Source organism: Crassostrea angulata, chromosome 2, assembly GCF_025612915.1.
Source record: "Crassostrea angulata isolate pt1a10 chromosome 2, ASM2561291v2, whole genome shotgun sequence".
In the NCBI taxonomy this organism is placed as follows: Eukaryota; Metazoa; Mollusca; class Bivalvia; order Ostreida; family Ostreidae; genus Magallana; species Magallana angulata.
The window spans coordinates 62,572,338-62,585,367 of NC_069112.1; the positions used below are offsets into that span (position 1 = coordinate 62,572,338).

Consider the following 13,030-nt stretch of genomic DNA (forward strand, 5'->3'; position numbering starts at 1 on the left):
GATGTCAATTATTATGTAGTTCAGCATGTAGAAAACATTTTTACACCTGAAAACATTTTATAAAACTGTCCAATTTGGTCATATGATGTTGCAGATCAAATTTCAAATGTTATAAATGAAATATTTGGCGATGATATGTACAATGTCATAGATACTGATGATGAAAAAATTTTTTAGTTCCTCTCTGAACGTGTATGCTTTTTATTATGAAAAAGAAGAGATTGCGAGTTTTATAATTAATGAACATGTATATCCTCCAAATATTTAAAAAAAAATTAAACAATATAAACACTAGATTTCATTTCTTTAATTGCGTGCTTACATGACATATCCTCATATGGTTTCGAAAGACAGTCTCTCTTTTTGTTTACATAACCACTTGTGCAAATCTACTACGTTTATTCTTGAAAACATGTCACAAAAAGTTTTAAAATTTTTATATTTTCTCCCTGGAATATAACTGAACACATTTCCAGCAGACATCTCATTCACCATAAGAACAATGTCGTTGTTGGTACGGGCTGGGCGAGTGGTGCCAGATTTTTTCAGGCCAGACTTTTCAATTAAATTTTCCCTAATCTCATCCTGAATTTGGAGAGTTAATGCTGTTTTTCGGGCACTTTCATAAGTTACATTGGATCCTTGGGATTGCAGCTTTGCTTTAAGGCGAAAAACTAAAATCTCTACCAAATTATCATTGGGAATGTTATGACCTGCTCCTCCTTTTAAGTTGGTAGTGCAGTTCCCTTTGTACTCGTACGCTTCTCTCGGACTAAGCAAGCAGTGATAATTTGCTAAAAATCTGAATAGCCATAATTGGTATTTTGTGTGATGTCCGATCCCTGAGAGAAGCATTTGAAATTTAGAATTGTTCATAATTCTATTACCATCTCCGAGTTGATAGGCATCACTAGTGTCTCTAAGTAAAAGAGCGCATTTCATAAATGATGCCCTATAAAGGGCGACTCGATCAAGATTTTCACCAGCATCTTGGTTCTGTTGATACAGCTGCCACTCGTTTTCTCTTACAAGGTGATTTTTCAAATGTCCAAGTGTCTTGTAAGGTCGCCGACATTCAACACATGAGTATTTTCCTTCACCTGCATCAAACATGTCCTTGATTTTCTGCTCCTGCATATCAAGTTCTTCAGAAGTGTGTTCCAAGGTGTGCAGTTCTAAGGGGAAAAATTTGATTAATTATAAACCATGTCACTTTATATCAATTCCTATTACCGTAAAAGATTACATGCATTTCATCATACAGGATTCTAATTCTTCACTTTATAGAAAAAGCATGTACCATATATATACATACCATTTTCCAGATTGATATACTTCCTCTGTATTTCTGAAGCAATATTTGCAATGAATTGCACCGTGTCTTCAGATGAGACTGCCTCAAAGAGAACCTGATTGGACTTTGGTTCAGATCCGATGTCTTCCATGCCCAAATGATGTATGCAAGCTCCCACTATGAAAGCATCAAAGCAATCGTCAATGAAAGCTGAGTGGGCCTTAAGAACAAACATAAGATCCTCATAGTGTCTTGAGTTTTTAAATATTACAAAAAGTTAATGAGAGAGAAATTGAATTGCTTTCAGAAAATTGATTAGTTAAAATCAATGAAACAGGATGATATTCATCTGAAGTTGAAGAGTACACGCAATTGTAATTGAAGCTTGGTATATTTTGACTGAGCTTTTTATTTGAAATCTAAAGTCATGGATACATACAGGTGTTTTGTTAATAACTTGCAATAACAAATTTGAGATGAAATATTCCAATGAACGTGATGAAAGCTAATTTTAAAAAAATAATTTTAAATCCTAGATTTTGTAATACATGTACTAATAATGTAGTAGCCAATTGGTTTACCTGTAGCTATCAAAAACTCTGTCTGATCCCTGGACATCAACTCTGTGAACACTGTTTCTAAGTTGGGAAAGAGTTCCATGGTCATTTGTAGAATAACTAGATGAAGCCTTGTAGAAATGCTGGTAGAAAATCTGCATGGAACAATTAAATGTTAGTTTTTCAATGGAAATTGTTTCATAATCACATTTTTGTGTACAGTGTATAATTTTGAAATTTGTTACTTTTATAATCACAAAATATAATGTATATATATAAAGCTTTTATGCTGAAAACCAGTCTAATACAATTTTTAACTGTAAAATGTCTTGCACAAGCATGTTTACTTCATAATGTATCTTTACACATAATATTTATACACATCATGCAATAAAATTCAATGAATATATAACATGCATCAAGAATAACAGTAAAACCAAATACAAATGCAAAACACCAAAACGTATGCAAGAAAATATGTGTCTAGAAGCTTTATTCCCTCTAAAACTTGTAACTACTGCACTATAGATGAATAAAATAACAACTGTTGATGTAACTACATGTAGATGTATTTCATCATAACAACATCCCAGACCTATCCACTGAACTTCAAAGAACATACAGTAATGGCTAATTTAAGAATGTAATCATATTTACCCAGTTTATAATTTTTCATACTTTAATTTATTTATACACAATGGATATTTAGCTTGATGAAATACATGTAGCTCTAAAGGGACACTGTAAAAGGAATAAATAAAACAAACAGTAAGTTGTCTACCTGACATTTGAAACTTTGAACTGTAACTTCAAGACAAACTTCAACATGGTCGATAACTTACCAGACATAGATTAATCATTCTATGTAGTCCTTCTGGTCTATGTATTACACCAGCTATTTGTTCAAAATCTGTTGCTCCATTTAGCATTGCTAACTGTGCAGTATAGGCTCTTTCATTGGTGAGAACACCCCCCCCCCCCAAATACTTTTTTTCTGATGACAGAAGGATGTTCCTCAGCTGTATGGGGGATGTAATTACGGTTGATATGCTCTAATATACTGATCATGTCCTCGTTCTTATTCTCACTTTTGTCTAGTAAATCTAATATCACAAAGTCAGATTTTGTTGACAGTTCTTGCATGTGAGGATGTTAAATACATTTTGGAATGTAAGGTTCATATTTTTGAAAGCAAGGGAAATATTTCACCATAACCTTCATGATATGATGAGTAAAGTTACTCTCCAGAGACTGGCAATCTGTGACAATGGGAATAAAGATGCTGTTCTCAACTGCTGAAATAGGTGTCACAGGAACTTTTATACTTAAATCTAAGTTTGTAACTCTCCGTTTCAAACCAACCAACAAGAACCAATGCCAGCTTTGCCGTTGCTTATCTTTGCTCATATGTGAGGGGCTCTTCCCTAATTATTTCCTATTATATCAGATGGTACTCTATCCTCGCCTGTATTTCTCTGATATGACAAGTTTCTAAATATGATCAGTTTGTTTTGCTATGAAGTCTGTCTTCTTCTTTGCAGCAGCAGATGATGACACACAAAGACCAAGCTTGTTCAGAAGATTTATGCACTGAAATATTAATTTCAAATAATTGACAAGAAACATAAACATGCACTGAAGATAATACATGCAATCAAAATATAGCAAATTATACCAAAACTCACTTTGCTTTCCAACGTTACAAAGCAGGATGTCATGCACTTTAAATATCTGATATAATTTATAATAATGTAATTCTTAACTCATTTCACAAATATTCTGTAACAAATAATAATACAATTTTATTAGTAAATACCTCATCTGTTGCACCACCATTATATAAAAGTTGAGATACTGCATGATGAAATGCAGACATGTGCATGTTTTTCTGTTTCTGAATAATAGCAGAAATCACAGCAACGGCTACAGATTTTTGATCGTCAAAGACACCAGAAATAATCTTGAATAGGACAGGAGAGAACAGTTGGAACTCTAAATTCCATGTTTCAAGTTCACTGTGGCCAAATCATCACTTGATGTTCTTCTTAGACATGAACCAGTCTTAGTTGATGAAAGTTTGGATAGCTTTTTTTTTTTTAGATCTTTGAGAACAGTTCAAGATATTTTCTTTCAAACTGGATTGTAGAGAAGCTGTGATATTCTCCGTTGATAAGCTATTTAAAGTCAATAGAAACTGTTTACTCAGCAGTTAGAGCTATTCATTAACGTATTACCGTATACGCAGCCATTACAGATACATGTACGAGGGCTGCCCAAAAAGTTCGTGGACAATCGCGTTTTTGTCATTTTAAACGGGTTTATATATGCATATTGTATACCAACATATTTGTCATAAAATTCCAAATCAGATTAAAGTAGTTTTGAATGTTTTAATTAAAATTAAACTTAAATTTTACTGTATTAAAGTGTCTCGAAAAGCACGAACGGCCCATTGTCAAAATTGTCCAAACTTTGAGATTGAGTTTTCAGATAAGAATATTAACAGTATTTTTAATACGGGTAAAAACGTCAAAATATTCAACTGTGACGTAGTCAGAATTGTGAACGTCATTTTCATACGTCATTTAAAGCCGTTTTTAGTTGAGCAGAGGATATTTCAAGGAGTTTACGGCAAGAACATGTCTTTGAAAACGCCAGAAAAAGCGACGTCGGCGGATCGCATGGAACAGCGCGCCATCATTAAATTCTGCGTAGACTCGGGGAAAACACCTATCGAAACGAAACAAATGATGGAGAACACAAAAAGGCATTGACACATATCAAGATCACTAGTCTACAAGTGGCACAAACGATTTTCGGATGGAGTTTGCGATTTAAAAGACGCTGAAAGAAGTGGAAGGCCTTTGCTTTGTGACGATAAAACGAAATCCCGCATTCATGACATTGTCATGAAGGACAGACGTCTGACGTTAAGAGAAGTCGCGTCAATAAGTGATGTTAGCAAATCTTCGGTTTTTAATATCCTCACTGAAGACTTTTGTATGAGTCGTGTTTGCGCAAGATGGGTGCCCAGACTTTTATCCGATAAGCACAAAAAAAGACGACTGCAGACAAGTAAGGCTTACATGCAGAATTTCAAAAGAGGAGGAGAGAAGTGGCTTGACAGAATCATTACTACGGACGAGACTTGGCTGCATCATTTTGATCCAGAAACAAAAACAGAATCCAGCATTTGGAAACACCGGGGTTCACCAGCACCGAAAAAGGCAAATGTTGCGAAATCCGTGGGTAAACAAATGTACATATTCTTTGCTGATCGGCACGGAATGATTTTGGTCCACGCTGTACCCTCCGGTCAGACGGTGAATGCTGCATACTACTCCAGGGTAGAGAACTACCCATTTCATCACATTTAAATTGTAATTACAGATTTAAAAACGTCCATTTCGCTACATTTAGCATAACGTAATTGATAAATTTAATACCCGGACATTCTAATCTTAATTTTGATTTATTTAATTACTATATATTAATAAACCCACATATTTTAAAGCCATACCGTGTACCAAACGAAACATTGCTTTTATTTATTACAGGTGTTACGCCGCGACTTAGTTTAGGCAATTAAGAAAAAACGCCCTGCCATGGCTGTGGACCTTCGAAATATCATCCTACACCAAGATAATGCACCTGCACATACGGCAGCTTCCACGTGTCTGGAAATCGAACTCCTAGGATTCAATCTTCTTGAACACCCGCCATACAGTCCGGATCTTGCTCCGATGGATTTTGCAATTTTTCCTTTCATCAAATCACAGCTAAGAGGAGTAAGATTTGAGAATTCTGATGAACTTAAATATGCTACTCGAACCATTGTATCTAAAATCGACAGTAAATGGTATTCGGATGTGTTCGATTCATGGCTAAGAAGGTGTGAGAAGTGTTTGCAGTGCAAAGGTGACTACGTTGAAAAGTAACAGAAACCAACGCGCTACATACGACGTTATAAAAACGTAGTGTAACCGTCAGACTGGGCCGTGCCGCCTGTACAGGCAATGTGTTGGTAGTGATAACTACATTATGAGAATGTACATTGTTCTGAATTTTATACACATGCATAATTATAGTCTATATTAAAATATTTTAATACTTTTCTAAATATAGCGTCGTTATTTAGAATGAAATCACATGTGTCCACGAACTTTTTGGACAACCCTCGTATGTTTAATAGATCTGTGAAATAAATCCCAATTTTTATGTTGCTTAATTGAGTAACCACGTGTCATTTCTCGGAATTTATACCTATTTAAAAACATGATCAAAAAAAGTTGATATTAAAACAGTTAATTCTGAAAAAAATGTCACTCATCTACGTCCTATCAAAGCCATTGGTACACACGTTCGCTTGCCACTTATTCCTGCTGATTATCTCGGACATTCAATGTACCCTTGGAGAAAATCAATGTTACAACTACTCAGAATTTTTGTGTTTAAAGTAAGTTTTTTTTTTCATTAATCAAGAAGAATAATACCTTATGTAATAAAAAAGCCCCAAAATACATGCCTTAACAATTTACTTTTATCACTAGAGTCTCCAGAAGACGCATACCCCCTTCTTCGATCACATGATTTCAACTAAAATCATTATTTGGCTCATATTAAAAAAATATCAAAGCAAAACAAAGATTCAAATGTTTTAATTAATCATTAATAATGTAAGAAAGTAATAATAGGTGTGATTATCATTATTTGATTTATTAAAATTAAATTTTAAAATAAAATGTAACAAAAATGCTATTTCATAATTTTTACTTAAATTCACATTTTTTAACTTATCTTAAAATGTTTTTGGTTAAACACAATTTTTTAAACTTTTAAATATTAGATTTATGTCTACTGCAACTAAAAAGCAAAACAAATATAGGACTTCACATGCTTCTTTTTTTTCTACGGCCTTTAGAACACATATACCCCCTTATCAAATGCAGCTTAAAAAGTGTCACGAACACAATTTAAAAATACATCAGTAAACAGCATTTTATTTCTTTGCTTTGATAAACCCTAAAATTCTTCTTTCAAAACTACATGTTTTGAGTACTAATTAATTTTTTGGATAAACAGTACCTTTCCTCTGCATATATAAACACAAACGTACTAAAATCTCAGTACAAAAATTCACGATTTCCAACTTTTGGACTCAATCAGATCAAAACATTTATATACTTGTAGACATTATTTACACTTGACTGCTTCTATCAGAATTATCAATTAAACATTAAAAATTAGGGCAAAAAAGGGTTAATCTGAACAAATATCGTTTTCAATTTTAAAGCAAATTATATCTGCTACATTGATGACGCGTCTGAGTAGGGATCCACCTTAAATGCTGATTTAGATGAGAGTGTGCCAAACTAGTAAAATATGGTTTCTTTTTTTAAGGACCTTTGTGCCACTTGTGGGAAGAAAGGGAGAAGAGGCCTCCTTTGGCTTTGCTGCGATGCATGCCAGCAATGGTATCATCGAAGTTGTGCAGGGATTTTCATACAGGCATGACCATCGGAGGAAATCCCTGGAAATGCAGACATTGCCACTGAGTGTTGCTGGGAACCAATTTGATATTTTGAAAGGAATAATCTCCTTTTTCTGGCATTATAATTTTTTTAAACAATTTCAATTTTATGCATTAATTAATTAATTTGATGGAATTAATTTGCAAATCATTTTCAAACCTGTTTGAACATTGGCTTTTGTACATAGCAATATCAAAATTGTATCAATATATTGCTGAAATTAGCACTCCAAAGTTCAAAGTTTTTTATTCTAAATTTGAACAAAATGTGATGGCACAAAGAAAATTGCCAATGATTTTTTTTTTTATTATTAAATTCATACATCAATCTTAGCATGTGCTTTATAACTTACGGAAATACGGGACTCACGATTTTGAATCTACCGCGCAACTCCGAATGACGTAAACCAATTCGCAGTCGTTTAATCTGTTTGTTCAATTCTAAGGTATTTAACTACAATTTTTTTTGTGGAAACGATTTTATAGTTTCTTTTTAAAATAAAACGTGAACATAAATGATAATAAAAGTAAATTTAACTCAAAAATCTTATTTTACGACATAAATATCGGTTCGGTTTTCGGCAATGCGGAGGAAACGTGGATTTAATTTTGAACGCTCAAAAGACATAAAAGTTGCTAAAGCTCATATAAAGGATGGTCGAGTCACATAATGCGAACGTTGACGCTCTCTTGGGCAGACCAATCATATATTTTGATATTACAGCTGAATAATTCTCATCACAGATGGAGGAAGATGACTCGACGCCAGCAGAAGCGATCTGTCCAGGTTTGACCCACATGTACATTCATTGAAAGAGTAAAAGTATTTGGTAATCTCAGCGAGGTTAAGTTCGTCGAGACTGAAATGTTTTGACACACGTTTTTTTCCGTTTTGGCGAATCTTGCTGAGATTAGAGTAAAAGTAAAATTGGTATGGACATCACCGAATTTTTCTTATGCCGATGTAATGCACTGGTGCTTGCATGCATTGGCCTCTGCTCATAAATGTGTACATGAAAGATGCCTATACCTATATAAGTAGGCATCGTACATATTCGGGAGTAAAGGCCCAATCACCAAGCATGGTGCCCAGGATCGCCGCCCCCTGTCACTTTTATCCAAGAAATAAGCACAATTATTTGCCGATCGCATCACATTTTGTCATTCGCAATGGCTTGCAGATTTGTCAATGGACGGCCTGTGTGCCCTGGTAATAATCCTTAAACAGTTTTTTTGCTCAAAATAAGGGAAGCGGAAAATACACATATCTTTAAAGTTATTAGCTATTGTTAATAATGTGTTTTTTTTTCTCCCGATAGACGACGCAACCACCGCGAGGATGCCGGCAATGTGTAAGTATGTGCATGACTGAAGTTATTGATCTTGTTTTATTTTTTATTTGTTGAATACTTTCTCGGGTGCAGATACACCTAGAAATTGATTTTTGTTTTTTGATATTCAATTTTTAGCAGATACTTCCTCTGTTCAACCCTCCTTAAGTCAAATATGTGTCGGACCAGTCGACCGTACAACACACAATTTCAACACGTACATACCCTCAAACTGTCACAGCGACCCCATTTACCAACGTTAATTCCACGCTTACAATCCATATCAGTACCCCGCATACTTTGACATCAGACATCACTACATCACATCATACACTCACCGCAGACAGCAGTACACTGTCTACTCGACCCACCATTCTCCGGCCATACAGTGCACATTACACGCAAACTATCATCATTTCTACTTTAATTACTAACATTTTTAACATATCACATTCCGTCAACATCAATACTGGTAATCACGTAGAACATACTCCGTCGACAGAGAACATAACAGATACCACCCAGCCAGGTACAACGACCCATCGAAAAAGAGACAGCGACACATACCGTAAAAAAGTACACAATTTGACAAACTTTACTTCTTGTGGTTGTTGACATTATTTCCTTTTGTATCAGCATGCGTGTGGCTTTATAAAATCAAGCGAAATCAAAACAAATTATCTCTGACGAATTTGTTTTTCTGTATTAATACCATGAAATAAATTGGTTTCAAAATTTTCGCAACGATTTCTTAGATTACACTTTTTACAACAAGTAAAAGTTATATTGTTTGATTGCATGTTTTCTTTTCGTACAGTGCATGATTTATAAACTGTTTTTTTTATTTTTTTTTATCATTACTACATTTGCATTGCATGAGGTGAAGTTGCATGATCCGGTAGTTCATATTCATGTAAGTAAATGTGTGAGGTATTCTGGTAAAATAAAAAAAAGAAAAAAAAGGGGCGGGGGGTGATTAATCAGAGAAATGGCAATATTAGAGAATACAGAATATATAGTGATTTATTTATAAAGAAATAGTCATGTCAGACAATAATAGCATTTAAATAATAAATTAACTCTTAAATTAAAAATAAAAAGAAGGCATTTACAATATCATTTTATTAAATCACAACAAAAAACCCCCCAACATTTTCCCCTCTCTAAACATTGTTTTATTTTGATATTATTTTAGTAACTGAAGCTTATAACATGGGTGTGGCGGCGCTCACCCTTGTAGCGGTAATGGTTTTGGGGTGCTCACTGCGCGCACTCCTCAGGCACTACAATGTTCAGTGCCGGGCGCCAGTGCGGAGGCGTCCGCGCTCCAAGGAAGAGTGTCGACTGGAGGAGGGGTCCCGGTCCCGGATCTCTCCACAACCCGCCCTCAGCGGAGGTGGCCTGAAGGTGAATGATATTTTAATTAAAATTCATTAGATAGTTATATATCTTACTTGATCATACATTGTGTAAATATCAGTAGAAATGGTACATGTAATATTTATGGTTATAAAACACAGAATATATGATAGAATATTGTTTTAGATCGAAGAGGTGGAAATGACAACTAAAGGAAGAAGTGGGCAACCAAGCGACGTGGAGGAAACGGACAACTCCCCTTCTAGCGCAAACACGCGCTCCAGGTCCTCATAAAATAAGTACTCTAAACCATTAATATTACAACTTATAATTTGGTGTCCAAGTTAGTTTTGTTGGGTTATTTTTTTCAATTTATTTTTTTTTTTGGGGGGGGGGGGGGGGGGCATATAGGACCTTCGCTTAAAATAATTATTCTGATTTTATTTCATTTGATGCTTCCACTATACTATTATTCTGATTAAATTTTTCAATTTTCTTTTTCAGATGACCAGGGATATGTGTTGTGTTTATTACATTTGAAATAGATCACAGCATTTTGAACAAAAACTTTCTTGTTTTGTTTTCATTAAGGAATATTTAAAGGAAACCTTTAAGTGTAAAAAAAGGTCATATGTTTTAAAACAATGATAAAGCTTACTGGTGTGTAAACAGGTTTTAACATGTGTCAATGACACCATCTCTTCATACGTTAGATCAGATGGATTCGTCAATGAATACCAGGGTGGTATACAAATACGGATATGACAGATTAATGAGGATCACTGCTGCGTATAGTTTTTTTTTAAAACCAAACAGAGAAATGTGCTATTAATACAGATAGATATACAGACCCTGACCACATGTACATGGAACAGACCAGACTCCTCTCCGAAGTCTTAGTTTGACCTGTGTATTCTAAGGTGTGTGTATACTTGCATATACATGCCAATAAATATTGACAGTATTCACTCGTCTCACGACATTATGCCACGCTAAGAGGATGACAACGTTTTAGGGAAAATTTTGAAATTAAAGGATTTGGATTGCAAGATGGGAGATTCTGGAAATTAAAAATGGTTTCCTTTGCATTTTATGGGAAGACAATACATGCAGATGGAGAATATGTGCCCCTAAATCAGTTGTAAAAACCACAATGTGGCACCTGCATATATCAAAAATATCTGGTCATCTCGGTATTAAAAAAATATCGAAAATCACAATTATGTCCATTCTTCTAGTGGGGAATGATACATGATGCCAAAGAATATGTACAAAAATGCGAAATATGTGAGGAGCGCAAAAACCCCTCCTACAGAAAGCGCCATTTATTGAAGAAATGCAATGTGGGGGCCCGTTTGAAAGAATCGCAACAGATATTGCTGGACCCTTTCCCACGACAGACAGGAAGCATCGGTACATTTTAGTAATCGGCGATTACTTCACGAAGCTTACAGAAGCTTACCCGATGGAAAACATGCTTGCAGAGACCGTAGCTGATATATTATTTAGAGCTTGGGTTAAACGCTATTGTTGACCGAGTGTGATACATTCCGATCAAGGACGACAATATGAAAGCGAGCTTTTCACAGAAGTATGCAAACTTTACAGATAAACAAAACTAGGACAACACCGTTCCACCCACAATCTGATGGCATGGTTGAACGAATGAATAAAATAATTTTAGACATGCTGTCTAAATGCATAAAAACAAATCAGCAAGACTGGTACCTTCATTTAGACTATATCACCATGCATGCAACGCGACACCCCATTAAGTACTTGAGTGACACCGCACTAAATGGTGTTTAACATAGAAATGACGTTACCCTTAGATATTTTGTCTGAAAACATTACAGAAAAGTTCAAGCTTAGAACAGATTATGCTAAAAATTTGAAAAAACAGGCTAATTAACACACATGATTTTGTAAATGCCTACACAAATCTTCTGAAAGACAAAACCAACAGTATGATCTAAATGTCAAAGAGAAAAATTATCAAGTGGGAGACATGGTATGGAGAAACCAGAAAATAAATGCTTTATGAAGAAAACAGAAAAAAGTAGAAATTGGAATGGTCCGTGGATTATGACTAAAAGAATTAAGCAGTATACTTTATGAAATCCAGCACAAGAACAGTTTGACATCTATTGTCGTACATGCAGATAATCTAAAACCATATAGAGGGGAAAATAAAGTAAATTGGTTTTATCCAGAAAACGAAAGTGAAGAGCAGGTAGAATTGCCTCATTTAAATGATTTCCAAAACAAAGATTCAGAAGTAGCACCAAAAACAAATTTTGAAAATAGAAATAGCAAACAGTGAAAAACAGCAGAATAATAAATTAGAGCAGAACAACCTAAACCGGCCACCGACACTGAATTAGGATCCGGCGCAGGCGCCAAATTAGAGTCGGTCACAAACGCTGAATTTCAATCGGGCAAGGACGCAAAAATAAGATCGGGCTCAACAAGCAAAAAGTATCAGATTACGAGGACGGGAAGATCAGTAAACAAACCAAGAAGTTAAGAAGATTACTACATTGATAACGTTATGAAAAAGGGATAGTACGTTGTACCGAGTGTCCAGTGACTTTCGCTAACTTAAGGAATCTGAAAAGACACAAGAACCAGAAACACAAAGATGACGTGAGTATGAGCAAATGTCCTATCGGAGGCTGCGAGGTATTTTCGTTCAGAATGGAGTATCTTGCTTCACACTTGCACATATCGCATGCAAAAACTCTAGAGGAAGCAAAAATAACAGCCAGAAAAACTCCTCTAGAGGTGAGGAAACGCTTAGAAATTAACAGCAGGAAGAATGAACAGAAACAAAAGAACATGTAATGTGTAAATGAGTCCAGTCGCTTCTTTGCTTGTCAATGCAAAATTAAAAGGCAAACAATTTTTCTCAATCACTAATTAGATTTATATTTAATATCATATGTCCCTACTTTGGGTA

At 34.9% G+C, this 13,030-nt stretch overlaps 2 protein-coding genes and 1 pseudogene across 2 annotated transcripts; 1 reads left to right on the plus strand and 2 right to left on the minus strand.

Annotated features, from left to right (window-relative positions):
- Positions 1 to 318: 318 nt before the first annotated feature.
- LOC128172702 (uncharacterized) lies at positions 319 to 1,166 on the minus strand. The gene has a single exon (XM_052838468.1). It carries the CDS (start codon positions 1,135 to 1,137, stop codon positions 334 to 336), a length of 804 nt encoding a protein of 267 aa, XP_052694428.1. The 5' UTR covers positions 1,138 to 1,166; the 3' UTR covers positions 319 to 333.
- Positions 1,167 to 2,251: 1,085 nt separating this feature from the next.
- On the minus strand, positions 2,252 to 5,214 carry LOC128174638 (uncharacterized; annotated as a pseudogene).
- Positions 5,215 to 9,919: 4,705 nt separating this feature from the next.
- Positions 9,920 to 10,365, plus strand: LOC128172796 (uncharacterized). Its single transcript, XM_052838542.1, has 2 exons — positions 9,920 to 10,119; positions 10,258 to 10,365. Exons 1-2 carry the CDS (start codon positions 9,925 to 9,927, stop codon positions 10,363 to 10,365), a joined length of 303 nt encoding a protein of 100 aa, XP_052694502.1. The 5' UTR covers positions 9,920 to 9,924.
- The last annotated feature ends 2,665 nt before the right edge of the window (positions 10,366 to 13,030 follow it).

Coding starts and splice junctions, on each gene's coding strand:
- LOC128172702 (XM_052838468.1), bottom strand. CDS start 1,137: ATGCAGGAGCAGAAAATCAAGGACATGTTTGATGCAGGTGAAGGAAAA.
- LOC128172796 (XM_052838542.1), top strand. CDS start 9,925: ATGGGTGTGGCGGCGCTCACCCTTGTAGCGGTAATGGTTTTGGGGTGC. Junction 10,120..10,257: donor TCAGCGGAGGTGGCCTGAAG/GTGAATGATATT, acceptor ATATTGTTTTAG/ATCGAAGAGGTGGAAATGAC.